Source organism: Sciurus vulgaris, assembly GCF_902686455.1.
Source record: "Sciurus vulgaris genome assembly, chromosome: 6".
Taxonomy (NCBI): domain Eukaryota; kingdom Metazoa; phylum Chordata; class Mammalia; order Rodentia; family Sciuridae; genus Sciurus; species Sciurus vulgaris.
Window position 1 is genome coordinate 129,744,860 of NC_136466.1, and position 18,598 is coordinate 129,763,457.

The window sequence follows — 18,598 nt, forward strand, 5'->3', positions numbered from 1 at the left end:
TAATGCTGCTTTATATACCCGTGACTTGGCACAGGTAAGCGAAATGCCCTTACCCTCATCCCCACTCTGTGATTTGCTTTTACAATTCTAGCAGATTTAGCACAAACATCTCGGTGAGACTTCCTTACAGTACACTCCGCGGGTGACGCAGACATATGCCCCTTCCAGTCCCAGGAAATTTAACATTTGTGCCTAGTATTATTGTACTTGGTACACGGAGTTACCATTAATGTTTAAGACTTCCTGTCCAGGACAGTTAGCTCCAAGGTGAGGGGCACTTACATCAACTATCTTTGAGCAATTTAAAGCAGAGTCCTTGTTGGAAGGAAGTCGGGAATGTTGGATGGATAACATGAGGACAAACTACTGAGAAGCTAGTAAGCAGAATCTACCAATCTGATACGGTTCGAATGCCCTGATAAGGTAATGTTCTAATTTTCTAAGAAACACTAATCATAAACTGTATAATCGTATTAAGATGTCAAAGCGAAGCCTAAAGGTGAAACTGAACTCTGCAAGAGTCCGGGCGAGTACAGCGTCTGCTCTGCTGCACCACGACCTCCCTCCCAAGAGAAAAAAAATGAAACTTCGGGTAGAGAAACCCGCAGCAGCAACACGATTGTAACGCCGGGAGCAGCGGGGCGGAGCTAGTCGTGCGCATGCTCCATGCGGGGCGCCATCCGGCTGCGCCTGCGCCCTGAGTCGGTCCGGCTCCGCCCTAGCGGTTCTAATCTGAGCAAGGTGCCCCCAGCGGGATGGTGCCGCGATGCCAGGTAAGGGTGCTGAGTGTGCCAACGAACTTGCCAGCGTGCCAGGCTCTCCCGGTCCAGTCTTACCACCTCGCCCCAGCGCAGACCCAACCTGGATCTGGTTTGACCTTCTTCCCTTCCTCGCCGCCCACGCTCGCCCACCTTGGCCTGCGCCTTGGGTCGGGGCCGCTACCGTGGAGGTGGTCCCTTTTTCTTTGGGGACTTTGCGCCTCCCACCCAGCAAAAGTCAAGTCCATTTCACGAACTGTTGGTGTACAGGTCACGGCGTCTAGGACCCGTTCGTTTCTGAAGGCATCTAGACCCTTTTTACGGCTTTTTTTTCCCTCAGATGATTCGTTTTGACCAAGATACGTCTTTAATTTAAAAAAAATGCACTTAATTAAGAATTCTTGGGAAGAACTGCGCCTCACCGATGGATTTAGATTGTTTGCAGGCCTGTCAATATTTCGTAGAGAATAATAAGTGCGAGTGACAGTTGGGCTGTACTTGGTCAGGTCCCTTAGTACCAGGCCTATTGCACAGGTTTATCTTAGGAAATACCAGTTTATCCTGTATTTCAAACCTGCTTGCTTTTTATGAATGTCAGGATTTGTATGTTGCATAACTTGATCCTCCGTGACTGCTAGATCCATGTAATGTACAATGGAATTGAAGGTCATTTGACAACTTTGAAAAGCCATTTGTTGATTCGGGCATTTATTTGTGTAATTTATCTCTTGACTCAGCATTTGTTTAGTTTGGGAAAAAAATGATATAATTTGATGTCAACTGAATACAGGCTTAATGTTTCCTAAGGAGACTTACTTAGGATTTTAATTATGTCATGCTTAAGTTTGTAAAATCAAAAACCACCCAGAAATTACTGAGTTGTGTTTAAAACATAGATATACTGCTTTTTTATGGGTTATTTAATTTTCTCTAACATAAAAATTGTCTTTTATTAAAATAATACATTTGGAAAATGAGAAAACATCAGTGTGAACCTTCAGAAAAGGACTGTGAGTTATTAAAATTATTTTTTTCAGGTTGAAGTATTATATTTTGCAAAAAGTGCTGAAATAGCAGGAGTTCGTTCAGAGACCATTTCCGTGCCACAAGAAATAAAAGCATTGCAACTGTGGAAAGAAATAGAAGCTCGGCATCCTGGGTAATTAAAAATTTGTAGAATGCATGTGATTAATACTTTTTAATATTGTAAAATATAAATATTTCATATAGTATTACATAGGTAAAATGTAATTTTCATATAGTATTGTGTAGGTAAAAATAAAAATGGTTAATTTTGATTTCCATGTGTAATATCAAAAAGGATTTTTAGTTATATTTTTCTGGAGCTATTCCTGAAAACTTAAACTCTGATAGTTAGAAATGCTCATTTCTTAATGGAAAGTTAAAGGAAATTTACTAAAAGGCACAGTGAACTGGGATACTCCCAGACAGACATGATTATGCAATCTATAATTACTTTCATAATTTAGAAGATATTAAAAAATGTAGATTCTGCATTTTTATAACACTAAATCAAAGTTTTACAGTTCTGTTTAAAAATGTGTTCTATAATCTTATTTGTCCTTTTTCCCTCTTTAGAACACTCAAAATAGAAATTTCTAATATTAAAAGAAAAATGAGTTACAACAAACTGGAATTGAGTTTTGCAATATTTGATTTGTTTTCCTAGGTTCTTGAAAACCAATAATTATTATACTGCTGTCATTCTTACCTCAAATTTTTTTTGGAACAAAAAAATGGAAGTGACTTATTTGAGAATGTTCCAGGAGTATTAATAGTGCCACTGAAGTCTGTGTAGATTGGAAGTCCTAGGGCTACGTTAAAAAAAAAAAGAAAGACTTCATAGGGCCGGGGGTACTACTCAGTGGTAGAGTGCTAAATGAGGCCCTGGATTTGATCCCCAGTAACATAAACAGTATACACAAAGACTGGACATCATGTGTTCAGAAGGAAACCTCCTTTCTTGATTTCCTAAATTGTCCTTAAAAGCTCTATCAGTGAAACTATTGAGGCTTCTGTACTATTTTACCTTTAACCTGCTTTGGGGAGAAATCTGATTTTATGGGAAACTTCCTAGTTTCACTTAGTATACTTAGACCAAAGACCAGTGGAAAGCCCATGTCCTGAAAAATTTTTTTGACCTAGTTTGAATGTTGCCACTAGTCTAGTTTTTGTATGTTCACAGCATTCATTAAAGGGTTGTTAGCATTTTAATGTGTTCTTTGCAATGAATAAGTGTGTTCTTCAGTGGTTAGATCCTTTCTCCAAAGAGTATGAGTTAATTAGTAACTTTGCAGGTGATGTTTCATACAGTAATATTTATGCATTGTCTTTAATTAGAGCTGTATCACACCTATATATTTATATTTATACATTTATATATATATATTTAATTATATATATATATATTTAATTATAGATGTATAGATGTATCACACCTTGATACTTCTAACCAGACCTTTTCTCCTTCAGATTGGCTGATGTTAGAAATCAGGTGATATTTGCAGTTCGTCAAGAATATGTGGAGCTGGGAGACCAACTCCTCCTCCTTCAACCAGGAGACGAAATTGCCATTATCCCCCCAATTAGTGGAGGGTAGTACTTTTGAGCCATCTAGGTATGTGAGATTTGTTTTTCTTAACCAGTCTTCTGGAGGAGCATCATACAGATGATAACTTGGATGTTTGTTGTTACGGTATATTCTTTGTAATTGCACCAATTTTTTTTTTTTGGCCAGGGATTGAACAACCCAGGGGCACTTAACCCCTGAGCCTCTTCCCTAGCCCTTGTTATTTTTTAATTTAAGAGTATCTCCCTAAGTTGCTTAGGGCCTTGCTAAATTGCTGAGGTTGGCTTTGAACTCGTAATCCTGCCTCAGCCTCCCAAGCCACTGGGGATTTCAGGTATGGGCCACTGGCACCTGGCTTGTACCAGCTGTTTACTGATTCTCTAGCTGTTTCTTAGTGCAGTTTTAAATACTTCTCTACCATTTTTTCGTCAGCTCTATTTTAAGCAGTTCACATGTGATCATTACATTCATTTAACATATTTTATTGAGATCTTATGTGCATTGGGCACAGTGCTAGACTTCAAAGTGTTAATATACATAATTTACTGGTGGAAAAACTGAAATTCAGAGAAGTTAAAAAAAATTGTCTTTGGTCACATATCTAATAAGTGGCAGAGCCAAATTTGAATTCATATTATTGAACTCTGTACTTATTTTTTTTTAAACAAATGTACTTAATAATAATACTAGATAATAGCTTTTTGCAAGGAAGAAATGTAAACAAATTGCACAGCTAGAAGGTCAAAAGATCACTGTGCCTGAAAATAACCTTACCATTGTTGAGATATAAGGAACAGCTCATTATAGCTGTGTGTGTTGTAGGTGGCTCCATGACATCTACTAAATCTTAGTCTTTCCAAGCAATTTAATCCATGTTGGGGTAGGTTAAAGTCTAAGAACACTCTTCAATATAGTGAGAGATATCTTGCTTTTCTTAGGTGTAAATAGAATGAAACTTACTTTTTTGCGAACTGAAGAATAAATAGGTAGAAATTAGCAGTCATCCCTGATTAAAATCTCTTAAGAAAGAAAAAAGATTTGACTTTGATAGGGCTTTTATCCAAAATCAATAGTAAATATCCTACACAATGGCAAATCCTTGGTTCCATTAGAGAAACGAACAAGCCAAGGACTCCTATTTAAATTTTTCCCCATTTTCCCCAACTTTCTCAGAGGGCAGTGCCACAAAAAATTGCACAGTCTGTGGAGTGGATTGCCCAGCATGTCTACACTTAGGGACCTTTCCCATACCTACCATCTGGAAATGTCTTTGTTAGATATGCATCTCAGTTTTATACGTACACTGTCATTACCATATCACCACTGTGATTTCAGAAGATTCTAAAATGCTATTTTTCAGAGCTTGGGATTTATTCAGAAGACAATAGACTGCCATTAAAGGTGTGTGTGTGTGTGTGTGTGTGTGTGTGTGTGTGTGTGTGTGTTCATGTGTTTGTAGTGACTGTACTGTAACTGTTCTTTGGAAAGATTAGATTACTCAACAGCACTGTATATTATTCGGGTGTTTTTGTCAGGATCTATGTTTGAAATTTTAGAATCTTCTAGCTGGGTTTTAGTGGTCTCACACGATAAAAAGTTATGAGTATGTAGTATGGTTTGGAAAACAAATACCCTATTTTGGTTATCTATGTTTAACTGCAAGAAAAACAGGTGCAAGAAGCTTCTGTGGCATGTACAGCAGATGAAACGCCTTGGAAACTAGTGGCATATGGTAATTGTACTTTTCAGAAGTTAAAAGGAGTTAGGGAAACATAAATTAGATTTTCAGCACCTTGAAGAATCCATAATTTCTCTGAGCTTCCTTTTATTTTTCAATTAAGGTGAAATATCCAGGATTTGTAATGATACTTCTCAGGGTCTGCAAGGTCCTACCTCTCTGTCTGGCCTCAGGTTGTCCTCTCTCCTTTGCTCACTGTGCTTAGGCCTCCTGGTGGTTCTGAGTGTGTCAAACTCTTTCTGGTTCAAGAAGCTTCACATTTGCCCGTCCCTTTCTTTGCCTGGGGACCTGTACCATTTTATCATATGCCACCATCTTGTCTTCCAGGTCTCCCCTTTAAATGTTACCTCTTGCAGGAGACCATTGGGATCCCTTTTCTCTAATAGCTCCCATACTCTGTCTCAGAACCTGTTTATTTCCATAAGTTATCCCCATTTGTGATTCTTCTTTATGGCTTTGTTTCTTCCATTGGGATACAAGCACCCTGAAGACAGGAGCCTGTGATTTTCCTCCCTGCTCTGTAACTAATGTCACAGTCTCTGACCCTTGGTGAGTGTGTAATACTGTTTGATTAATTAAATGCAAAGTGCATGGCAAAAGACTTTGCACCACACCTGGAGAAAAGGTGTGTAGCTTATTCCCTATTTCCTCTATCATTGAACTGGGATTGTACCAGGGTATGAAAGCAACCTAATTCCCGTGGGAGTCACCATCACTACTGCTCTGTCTTCTTTTTGGATAAAGGAAAAGGCAGTCTGGTATGGCGCTTGGTTACGTAGTGGTTAGAGGCTATGTGAATGAAGGCAAAGGTGGTAATCTTTAGACTATCCCATGATGGAGATAGAGGTAGCAACTGCAGAGTTGCAAAAAATTGACACAGGAGCTGTGTTACACTTCAGTGATCAAGCTAGTGTTGAATTCCTTTTTACACAATGTCTGGTTCATTAGGGATATTTATGAACATAACAGTTTTACTAAAATTTTATACTTTTATTTATCACTCAGATCAAATCATGTTTCCTAACACATCTGATGTAGAGAAAATATAAATAGAAACAGTCTATAAGTTGAGCATTTTGCTTCCAGTATTTGTGTTAAGGTTTCCTAATGTCTTATTTCTAGAAAAGATATGGACAAAGTTGAAGAGACATCTAAAGACATAATAAAGTTCACTGCTGAGAAACTTTCTGTGGATCATGTCTCCCAGTTGGTGGTATCTCCTCTCTGTGGTGCAGTATCCCTGTTTGTAGGTGAGTTGTATTTTCACAGCGTCTGTTGACTGCATGGGACAGTAGAAATCAGTAAGGGCTGTTCCTGTTCAGCATTAATAGTTGGAAGACTTGGAGCAGTAAACCAAGATTACCCATGAAAGTGGGTAGAAATTGTTTTAGTTTTCATTTTGTTTATTTTAGTAACTTCAGATTAACCTATGTCAAATTACCAGGCCTAAAAATGGTATGATAGAAGTCATTTCTAGAGAGAAAATTGTGTATTTTCTAAATGCTGAGTAAAACACATACTTGATTAAAATTGCAGAACCCCCCCCCCCCGCAATTTTTCCTTTTAAATGTCAAATGCTAGCTGTTATTCAGAAGACAAATATAGCCTGTTTTGTCATATAAATGTTTTCAGTAAGCTTGCTTAATCAGTGTTATCTTATTTCCTCGACATCTTTGGGATAATTCTGTTTCATTTTCCTCATCAAGTTTTGTTCTTAGGAAATTTAAAAGTAATTGTCAGACAAACTGTATGCTGTTTATTTACAACTCAAACATAATCCTTTTAAATTCTGTTAATATGCTATTTCTGTTGTAGGGGAAAATCTTAATTGTGTGGAGTTGTTTTCTGATTTTCTTTTCCTTTCTTTCTTTTCTTCTTTTTTTAGGGACTACAAGAAATAACTTTGAAGGAAAAAAAGTCATTAGCTTAGAATATGAAGCATATCTACCAATGGCAGAAAATGAAATCAGAAAAATTTGTAGTGACATTAGGCAGAAATGGCCAGTCAAGCACATAGCAGTGTTCCATAGACTTGGGTATGATTTTCTTTACCATTTATAAAGTTGGGCATGCTTGTTTTCCACTTTTGTACGAATTGCTGATTCTGTAATCTTTCTTAGGAAGCCTGTGTTACCGTAAGAGGAAGCTTTGAGTATTTTTCTGGAGGATAGTGAAGATAGCTCCCAGTATCTTTAAGGCTACTTGTTGGGATGTAATTTTGGGAGAGCCCTTGCTGCCTCTTTTGCTTTAATAAAGTGCAAATGTGCCAAGAATTTCAGACCCTGGGGCTAAGTGACTCTGTCAATGTATACTAAAGTCCTTGAGGTCTTTTGAGAGTTGTTTTATGGTCTGCACTCTCTTTTATATAAGAGTTTGTTATAGATACGAAGTCATTGAAGTAATTTGCCTTTTTGTAAAACTAAAAAGAGTAAAGTGCAAGGCTTGGCTTTAAAAAGAATCCAGCAATTAAAACTACATGTGTCATGTTAGTTGTTATTTTGTTATTAATTATAATTTCATTAATAACCAGTAATTTTATTAATAACAAGCACAATCAATCCTATTGCTTAATATTGATTGCTATTTATTATTTATATTCTATTTTATACTTATCATGTGGTAACTGTGTAACTTTAGGGGTTATCATGTGTAACTGTGTAACTTTATATTCTATTTTATACTTATCATGTGGTAACTGTGTAACACTGGCAGTGTGCCTTACTTGTTATAGTCAGATATTTGAGTCAACAAAAGGACTCCTTTTTTTCTTGGTCCCCAAAAAAGGGGTTTTGTGGATAGTTGCTAACAAATTTGCCACAAGATCAGCCTCCTCATCCTCTCTGCTGAATGCCACTGAAATGAGTTACTGTTTTCCAATTAAATTGGATGTTTAAAATAGAACTACTATATAGTTCTAGCCTATAACTGGATTTTTTTTCCTACATGTAGATTAAGAGGTGATGATAAATTTTTTTCTTCATCTTTTTAAAGTTTGGTTCCAGTGTCTGAAGCAAGCATAATTATTGCTGTGTCCTCAGCCCACAGGGCTGCATCCCTTGAAGCTGTGACCTATGCCATTGACACTTTAAAAGCCAGGGTGCCCATATGGAAAAAGGTAGGTCAGAAAGTTGCCTCATTTTGCCATGTGGACATGATTTTTCTTAGGAATTCTTTAATAAAGCACAGGGATTAGGAGAACATACAGCATTTGCACTTACGCACTTTCCTTCATTATTGAACCTTGTTTATGTGTAAAATAGCACATTTATGTAATATCTCCTTTCCAAGTTTGGTTAAGCTTGACAAATATATGCCACAAAGATTGCATGGCACACAACAAGCCCAACAAGTGGGAGCAGTTAGAATTTCTAGGTGGCAGTATTCTCTGGGGTTCATGGGTAAAGTCATTTCCCTGGAAGTAGAATTCCCTTCAATTAGAGGATCTTTCTTTTGCAGAGTGGGACATGCTGTCTGGCTACATAGGCAATGGCTAAAATAGAAATTCCTCAAGGCAAAAGAACCTTTTCCTATTTCTTCTTTTTAGAAAAGAAATAAATAAAAGGGTTAGACATTGCTGTCTCTGAGAAATTCATAGTGAGTGAATTTAAAAATATAAATAGGAAATCATAGCTTATTTTTTGTCAATAAGTCAAACCAAGCACAAGCATTTTTCTGTTTAAATAGAGCATTCTAAACGCCTCTAATTTCTCCCCTGCTGTAGGAGCATTAACAGTGGCATTGTTCTGTACTTATAAACATGTGATTATATTTCTAACCCCAGAATTGCCCATAGCACTATGGCTGTTGGCATAGCTGAGGAATTAATGAGCAGCTCAGTGAATAAGAAGAGCAGAGGAGAGGAGAGGGCCAGGGCTTTAAAGGGTGAGCCTTCTGTCCTTCCAGGAGCCTCTGACCTCAGTCAGTAGGAAAAATGAACAAGTTGAACTCTGAGCCAGGGCCTGAGGAGTTTCATGTTCTTATTTTCTGAATAAAATCTGAAATTTATTATTAGGTTTCAGATTTTTGGAAATACTTGGGTATTAAAGGATAGGATATGTGAAAGAGAGAAGCTTAGTAAAGCTCAGATGTATTGTTCCTTTGCTATGAACAAGGAAGTCACCATTTTTACAGAGACTGAGGCAGGCTCTGGAAGAAGGAGAGGTAGGAAAAGCATTTCAAATGAGCTTCCAGTGATGGCTTTCTTTACCAAGGAGGAATGAGTTCACAGTGAGCTGACAGAAAGTTGATAAGGGGGTAGCCCCAGAAAGTGAGGGAAAGAGGCAGGAGTTGGAATAAGGACCAGCTGGCTTTTTGAATTGCTTTTCTCTCTCTGTAGAGGGTTGGGGGAATTGCAGGTATTCAGTGATATATGTCCATGAGAGTTAAGAACTTAAACAGCGAATGATGATCTCACCTAATGGAACCAACAGGATGCCAGTGCCTGATCCTCATTAGATGGAATTGAGAGAACTTTCAGGCCAGGAATTCAGAATGGTTGTTTTTTTTTTTTAGGAAACTCAGCTCCAAGAGAATTCAGAAAAGAAATTCAGAAATTTATCAGAAAATTTAACAAAGAAATTGAAATAATTCAAACAATTTTTTTAAAAAGTGAGATCCTAGAGGTGAAAACTACAGTGAATGAACTTAACAACAGTTGACTTTGAATTCCCTTCCAGATGGGTTCTGACTAGAGTGAGAAGAGAAAGCAGTGTTCTTCCCCCTCCTTCTGCAGGTGTCTGAAATCTAGTCTCAGTCTAACCTCTAGGCTTGGAGATTGCCTGAGATACAAGGAAGCCAGGGGGCTGCATGTAGGCTCGTACTGCACTGAGCAGTTCACACCAGAGTGTATTAGCTGTTTCACAGCTAATGGAATATCCCATTTCCCTTTGGAAAAGTGTACTACTTAGCAATGTAAGGTAGTAGGTGTGTTTGGAAATTAAAAAATGTTTAAAACTAACAACTTTCCATCTTCCCATGCATAATCTAACCCCTGATGTCTCTTGTCGTGGTCCATGTGGAATTCATTACTTATTCCCTCCTTGTCTTGGTAGAGCTTCTGGACTCTCATTCCCCCAATTGAAATTGGAGTCCTTAAGTGTAGGGAACTTGTGTATCAGTTTTCTACTTTCAGTGCTTTATGTAAAAATGTGCATTGGATTATTAAAAAGAGAAGCCGGTTGGAGTAGATGTGTTATTCATTTGTCTTAATTTATTCAGATATATTTTATTTCACATTTATTAAAATGGTCTATTTTGAGTACCTATTATGGTTCTGTTTTTTAGGAACTATATGAAGAATCATCATCATCTTGGAAAAGGAACAAAGAATGCTTTTGGGCAACCAACAGCTAATCACTTATGTTTTTTTAGAGTGCTGAATTATAAATTTGGTGAACTTCTATTGTTGATCACATTTTTAATCTTTGTTCTCCACAAATTAAGATAGTTCATAGGTTGTACCTGTGGGAAAATGGTAGAAAAAGCAAAGTAAGTGGGTGTGTAGGATGAGGGGTTATTTGGAACTACCAATGGGGTAGAACTGGGATAATTGAGAGATGTCTGTAGTATAATATGTTCTTCAGTGACTAATTTTCAATTGTAACTCAATTCTCATTGAGGTGTGCCCCTCCTCACAACTTCAGCTGTCTCAGAGAGCCCTCTTCCATGCCAGTGCATTGATGGTTTTAATGTCAGGGTATATTGTGGAAATAGTGGTTGAACTGGAAAGTCTTTGTCAATTTTGATATTGTATATTATATATTCTCAGAACTGTATATATTTTAAAAAATAAACTTAAACCCATGATTTAAAAAAGTTAAAATTTCTTGTTTTTTAAAATTCAGTGATAATACCTAAAATAGTTTATATTATGAAGACTTATAGTATTTTAGAATCTTTAATTATACCATAATATTCTGTTCTATTAGTTATTAATATTTATCAATGTACAAGTCAGTATAAAATTATTGAACTGAGCTAGTAACCTAATTAGCGGCACCTTGTTGGTTTGTGTTAAAATGTTAGGTGTTTTTTAAAATTTGACCCATAGCTATTTAAAGAAATCGTATTAAGGAAATTAATATAAGAGAAATTATATGATTATTTGTTAAAGCATTTTCAGGATAGTTTTCCTTCTCATACTAAATAATGATCACATTTTTGATTAGTCAACTTATATATGGTATCTTGATTTGAATATATAAATCCTATGCAATTTTTTTGTGAAAAAATTTTCCGGCTTTGTTGAGGATACACGCATACTCTTAGAGTTCTTAAAGTGATAAAATGTTGGTGTACTTTGGGCAATTGGCATCATCATAAAATTAGCATTTGCATATCAAGAACAAAAACAGTACTTTCAGACAATTCAGACAATTAGTTTGAGAGTTTTCCTAGTTTCTGTGAAAAATAAGAAAACTAGTAATCCTATTATATCTGGTGAAAACAATTCTTATCTAAGGAACTCATTTATTCAACAAATACATATTGAATATCTGTTCTGTGCCAGACACCCATCCTTGTCTTCCAAGAAATATCACAAGGAAGAGTCTGCATGCACTCTCTGGCTGGGATCTACAGGATAGCCACATCCACTTTAGGAATCTCTTGTTACTTAGCTCTTGTACCTTGGCCTGTCTGGAGAGTGAGCTAGAAGGACCCTGGGAAGACAGACAAACCTGGTGGCACTTCCTCACTGAACTAGGTTAGTCTGGTCTCGGCTTACCCTTTCAGCTCGGCGCCTTCCTCTCCTTTCCTGGAGCTGTCTCCTGCCCCCACTGAGATCAGGGACCTGGTATTGGATGAAGTCTGTTGCGTGGCATCTGAAAGCTTATAGTTACAGTGTTATGGGCCACTCTGCAGTAGATTTTTCTACACCCATGTTGTTAACACAGTGTTTATTATGTTAATATGAGGTATATACAGAAGTGAAAGATTTCACCTGGAGCATGCTGAATCTGGAAATATTTTTGAAGGTTTTAGTGCATTGCAACTGGGCTTAAATAGAATCTTCATTAATCCTTACTTCCTTAGGAGTGGCTGAGTTAAGGGGCTGGTATTCTGACACATAACTTTTGCATCTTGACTGTACAACTAATTAAAAGAGCAACCTAAAACAAAAAATCAGCCTTTAAGCAACTTGTCTGCAAGATTTTCAAGGTCATCTTGGAGCTCTATGTGATTGGTAGGTGAATTCATTCAAGAAGTGAGAAATTCATATTTATGCTTCCAGTATTTTTAAAATATTGAAAAATGTTATCATATGTGAAAGACCAGCTGATGTTCAATTAGTGATGTGTTCTCTGGACATTTTTGTCTTTTGAGTGTATCTTAGGTAGTTTTTGAGAAATGGTGATTAAGAAGGCAGTAGCTTGGGTATTGGTTTCAGGTCCCTGAAAATGAATCTGGATTCCTGGATTCTCCAATCTGCTTCTTGTGATTGTGGATTTGTTTGGCCTGCTGATAATCCTGCTACCATGCTTCCCTCTCCAATGTCGATTAGTCAGGGCCTTCTCATAGTTAATCACATCCTTGGATCTCACAGTCCTCACCATGGCCCACAGTTCCACACTGTAGGGTCCTGTTCTGCCCCTCACCTCCCATCTTGCTGAAGGTTTGCTGCTTTGTGGTGAATGGTGCTGGTAGAATATTTCTGCTTTTCAGAAACTTCACCTGTCCTTTCTAGATTACTCTTACTTCAGAGGTCCCCATTGTCAGCTTCCTCTACTTATTTCAGTCTCTGATTAAATGTTTCCTTCCTTAGAGAGCTTTTCTGACTACCTTTTTAAAAACTGGAATCCTGTCCCTTACTCTTATTTTATTTTGTTGTGGTACTTAGTGATACTTGATGTACAACGTGTGTCATTAAATATTTGTTGAATGACTAATGAATTACCAGTGTTATATATCCTGTCCCAAATTAAACATACCTGACACATTTATAATTGTAGTGTTTAAAATGTGAAAAAGCATCTGGATAAATGACTGAGTGGGTAGATGAACTTGTCTCCTCCACTTCTGTTCCCACTTTCATACTATGACGTATGATATAGTTACTGAGCATTTAGGGTATTAGGATCTTTCTTACAGTAGTGACGAACTGTGGCTGTAGTTAGGTGTATCATCCAGCAGAGGGTGACAGAGCCAGGGCTATAGTAAGAACAACTTGAATCTTTGATTTTATTTTGCATGAAAAAGTTCACTTTAGTAGCCATTTTCTTTAAAGTAAGACTGGAGTGGCCCTTCAGTGAAAATTTTGTGTAAGATGAAGTCCAATTTTTCATTGGTATCTTACTTTAAAATATTAAAGAGTTATGATAGGATGAGAAGAAATTTAAAAAAAATACTGTTTGTAGTTTTTAACAATATAGAATAAATAAAATGAATTACCTTTAAAATGAGCAAATATGAAATTATTTTCCAATGAACTTCATGGGACAAAGCAGTAGCTTTAATACAGGTGTTTCCTAACTAGCTCTGTGAAAAACAACTAATGCTCTTTTTTATCTAACATTGTATTTTAATGTGAGATAGATGCCACATGTATTGGTAGTTGTTCTGCAGTAAGCTGCCCATAGATGTTTCACTACAACGAGATGGGCACAGAGGCATGTCACAGCATGCCTGACAGGAGCAAGAGACTTCTGTGTACTGATACAAATGGCAGCACACATGGATGTTCTACTCAAACTTTGCACTAGTGTACCATTGTATACAATGATGGCAGTCTGTAGATCAATGCATATCTTGTTTTAATTCTTCAGTATATTTAACTTTTAAAATAAAAGTACTTAACCCCTCCTGGTACCACCTAAATTATTTTTTTCAGTTATACTTATAACTCTGCTTTTGGATGTTGCAGCAGTTTGGCTGGGTTTTGTTCTTATAAGTCCAGACAACTGTGGCTAGTTATATCCTTAAGTCTTTTTAAATTGAATCTTGAATGTGTTCTGAAGCAAAATGAATCCATAAAATAAATACAGTGAAATGTATAACATATAACAATAAAAACCAAAAGAAAATAGCTGTATATTCAAAACAATTTTAATAAATGATATTCAATAATATGGTATGAAAAAAAGTGGTTTTCTTTTGTGTTCTCATGCTTTGATATGAGAAAAGTCATTAAGTTAGTTGTGGTTGATTAGCATTCTGGTTAAATCAAATGACTTGTGCAACTTGATGTACAAAATGGATACATTCATTTTTGTAATTTTGGTGGAGAGGAAGAAGGCAAAACACATATTAATTATAAAAAGCAAACATCACATCAAAGACTATGCATCATATATAAAGGAAATAAAGACAACTTCTTTAAAAATATACAGTTCCAACATAGTCGTGCAATATATACATTTATATTTTGACTTCATCTGCCAAAATAAATCAAGTACATATGATATTTTTTATATTTACATAATGGCTACATTTTTATTTAAAATTCAAAGTGGTAGTTAACCTTTTTATTTCAACCTTTACCCTCATGCTTATCTTTCACCTCTAGATGTTTAATTTTTCAAATTGATTAAAATGAATATTCCTAATGCACATATTGGCCATAATACTAAAAGGTTGTGTATATAATTATTTATGCAAATTGAAATTTTAAAGATGAATTGAAAGCTTAGTTTAATCTATAATCACTTGTGTGACTATAAAAATTTGGGTTTGTTTTATTTACTCTTCACAGTTCTCTTAGATATCTTTCACTATTTTTATAAAAATAACACTGCTAGCTAGAAAAATTTTAGTCCAGTTAGGAGTTCTCAGTTTGCTGCTAAAATGAGTAAAGCACATTTTAAATATCAATACAGTTTTTTTCTTAAGCTATTTTTCTATGTTACTGTTTTATAAAACTTGTGTGGCTGCCAAGCATGAAACTCTTAACAGTTTTCATGACTCTTTATACACCTTGTCTGTGTACCATTTATGAAATGGAAATTTTAACAGGACATCTTTTAAGCCTACACTTTACTTACTTTTCAAGCAGAAGTATGGTTGAATAGAACACACAACTTCTGTTTTACTCCCTTAATTTCTTGGATGAATGCTCACACTTGTGTAAAAGTGCTTGAGGAATTTACTCCTCCTGGGAGTCATTTGGCAATGTCTGGAGACATTATATGATTGTCATGGCTGTGTGGGGAGGATGCTACCTGACCTCTCAAGAGGCCAGGGATACTGCTAAGCATCCTGCAAGGCATAGGAGAACCTCCCACCTTCACTCCAATGAAAACCACCTGGCCAAAACAATAGTACCAAGGCTGAAAACCCTGCCCTAGTGTGATATGTGCAGAGACAAGTGGCTAGTTTTTAATTGTGGTAATCCACTGACTCCATGGAGACTGTGTAATCCTGACTGGTTACCTAAGCCAAGACTAGTTAGAGCTCTTAAACGCAACGTGTGATATCACCTTAGCTTATCCTTATCTGAGGAAAGTGAGGTGAGTAAAATCAAAGGAGTAATGTGCCATAGCTCTTTGTAAATCACATTGAAAAAATAGTATGCATATATGCAGTCATTACATGATTTCTTAAATACTCCTGGTCAGCCTAAGACTAGTTCCTCCATTTTTTTTTTTTTAATAAAAATTTGGTTGGAATGAAACAGTTCACACAGCTGTTAAAAGAATCAGGTGCTATGGCATGCTTCACTAGAGAATACTATGCTGTTTTTGCTATAAGCCCCTCACATTTTATGGCTAGTTTTTTTTTTTTTTTTTTTTTTTTTCTTGTTTGTTTTGCTTTGTCAAATACAAAGTAAGTCATTAAATAGTCCAGCGCTATCTCTGGCCAGGCCAGTAAGGCAGCCAAGGCCACCATATGCACAAGGGGAAATTCCTGTTTCCCTTTGACATCTCCTCCAACTCACATTCATGGAAGATTGTCTATTTGTATTATAGGAAATGTGGATAATAGAATTTTAAAACCTAAAGCATCACTGTTGAGCTCTAGCCCAGTCTTCTCATTTTATATTGAGGACACTGAAGTCATAGAGTTGAAGACTCATCCAAAGCATTAGTCATGTAATGGTTCCCATTGCCCTTGCCTGTGCCCTTTTCCTCCAAGTCTTCATGTCTAGAGAATGTGCAGGCTCAGAAATAGAGGAAAAGAAGGTGGAGTCCCACAAAGTGTGGTCCATTTATAATGTAATGATGAGGTGCTTGTCAAAATGCAGATTACTGGGCCTCATCCCAGTCAGATCAAATTAGAATCTCAGGAATTGGGATTTAATAATGTTTTGAACAAAGTTGCTTTCTAGAAACACTCCTGTAGAAACAAGACAAGCATAGAGTGTGCACCTGCTAATGTGGTCATTTCCAATGCCTCTTAACTTCTTGCAGATTCCCAAGATGTTGTTTTACTTTACCCTGTTTATACTGCCTGAAATTCCAACAGTTTGAAATTTACTTAAGCCTGTTTTCTTTCTTACTTAGCAATAAGCAAAAATAGCTCCCTGAAGTTGAGTTTGTACAGTAATTTACACAGGTGTGTAAACTGAACAAATGACTTTTTCTTCTTAAAACCTGGTGTGGAACAGCCATCCAGGGCATGGGACATTTGTATGAGGGGTGAAGTAAGATGGATAACAACTACTGGAGGGGAAGGCAGGCTGCAGGGGGCTTCTACCAGACTGGGAACCAGAGGGTGGGAGAGTGTTTCATAAAGTGGGGGAAGAAGGATACCAGGAAATTGCTCCTCTTTCAAAAATTCACTAGGTCCCAACTATTGTACATCCTAAAAGAAGCACATTTCCTCCTTCCTTTGGCATAGGCTGGGTCTCCAGCAGACAAGGATGTTACCAAACATTTGTTATTTTAAAAAAATCTGGGGGGAAAAAAAAAAAAAGAACAGGAGGGAAGTCCAGTTCCCACAATGCAGTACTTCAATGTAAAAGGTAAAAACAGATTGTAAGTCTGAAACATGGAGCTGGAGAGGTAAGAGTCATCTCCAGGAGGCACCTGTCAGGACCACTGCTCTCTAAGAGGATCATGGCCCCAGGACTGCAGCGGGAGCTTGATTGGCACACTCCACTGTGCCCCTTGTATGCTCACACCATCCAGCCCAGGTTCGAACTTGGTCATTTTAATGTTTCTTTTTACAATTTAACAAATACTTCTAGTGATTGCAGAAAAGAAATTTGTTACATAATCAGTTATAAAGCAAAATTGTGTGCCTTGGCCTTATACTGCCCCCGTCTCCAATTTAAATCGAGATTTCTTTGTAGGAGGTATATTTTAAACTTTTGGTTATTCAAGCATGTTTTAATAATTAATGTGAGATAGGATTCCGAAGAGGCAGCTGGGGTCTGGGACTGAAATGAACCAATGACAAATTTTACTAAGTTTATCATTTAAAAGTATCTTCTTTTACTAATGTGGTCATTAGTCATTCATAAAATGACCACATTAACACTTAAAAGTATCTTCTCTGGCAACTTTGGATGAGCAGCATAAATTGAAAAACAACGTGCTAGTATTTTTACCCTCTTTTTAAGGTGATAATTTTATACACACACACACACACACACACACACACACACGGAAGTACCTAATATAATATATAATATGTATTTATATAATATACAGTATTATATATTACATAACAATAATATACAAAATGACATGATATATAGATAACAATTATTATATATTATATAATCTTTGTATAATATATAATTATATATAATATATATACTGGGTACTTCCACTCTTAGGGTTGCTGTTTACATCAATCATTTTAAAGACAGTATTCCCCACCCCCCAAAATCTGAGAAAGTATTAAAATTTATTTAAGACTCGTCATGCCTGGAAGCACTTCATCTTTCTGACACAATACACCTTAGAATGCAAACTCTGGACCAGCCAGTTTAAAGATAGCTTTTTTCTTCCCTGTAGAAAATAAGTGTTACCCTTTATATTCCGAGTCCCTACCCACAATTTCTTCCTTCCAAACTGACCAGCAGTTTCTTTCAAATATCAAGCTAGTTTACCTATTACATATTAAGAAACCAGGACTTAAGAAGAACCCCATTCACCATCACAGAAAACTGGCTGGAATGCCGCCAGTTCCCACTACAGAGGCGTCTGCTGGGTGGTTCAGCTGTTGAGTTCTGTGGTCTCATCAATATCATCTGGATTTTTGGTCATTTTTTCATATTTTCTTTTAAAGAAGCCAAGCTGTAAAGGCGATGACATAAAAATGTTAGCATCCCCTGGGTGTGATAATTACCCTGACATGAATATTACACAATGAACATCCCATATAGTAACATCACATTGTACCCAATGAACATGCACAACTAAAAAAAAATAATGTTTCCACCCTTGGCTTATTTGGCATGGTGCCCTTGGCCCCTAAGCTGCCCACTTCCTCTGAGGAACTTCTGGGAGTCCCCAAGGCTCTGAAGAGTGCTCGTGTGGAGAAAGTATTGCTGACCGGGTATCTCCCACCCCTTTAGGGAGGAAAATTATTTTAGGGAGAGTTCAACTGCACTGCATAAAGTTAAATTTC

At 36.8% G+C, this 18,598-nt stretch overlaps 2 protein-coding genes across 4 annotated transcripts in view; one reads left to right on the forward strand and one right to left on the reverse strand.

Annotated features, from left to right (window-relative positions):
- Window positions 1–1,777: 1,777 nt before the first annotated feature.
- On the forward strand, window positions 1,778–16,202 carry MOCS2 (molybdenum cofactor synthesis 2). 3 transcript variants are annotated; one of them, XM_079143492.1, is made up of 6 exons: window positions 1,778–1,917; window positions 3,252–3,396; window positions 6,209–6,336; window positions 6,972–7,122; window positions 8,078–8,201; window positions 10,370–16,202. In XM_079143492.1, exons 2-6 carry the CDS (start codon window positions 3,299–3,301, stop codon window positions 10,436–10,438), a joined length of 570 nt encoding a protein of 189 aa, XP_078999618.1. In that variant the 5' UTR covers window positions 1,778–1,917; window positions 3,252–3,298; the 3' UTR covers window positions 10,439–16,202. The 3 variants fall into 3 exon arrangements, with proteins under 3 accessions (XP_078999618.1, XP_078999619.1, XP_078999620.1); XM_079143493.1 differs by lacking the exon at window positions 1,778–1,917 and having other exon boundaries at window positions 3,228–3,396; XM_079143494.1 differs by lacking the exons at window positions 1,778–1,917; window positions 3,252–3,396 and adding an exon at window positions 5,582–5,635.
- ITGA2 (integrin subunit alpha 2) overlaps window positions 14,113–18,598 on the reverse strand; it is a 96,835-nt gene continuing 92,349 nt past the window's right edge. Inside the window, exon 30 of the mRNA XM_079143479.1 lies at window positions 14,113–18,264. Within this exon, the coding sequence (XP_078999605.1) occupies window positions 18,184–18,264 (81 nt within the window). The 3' untranslated portion in view covers window positions 14,113–18,183. The remainder of the gene's footprint in view (window positions 18,265–18,598) is intronic.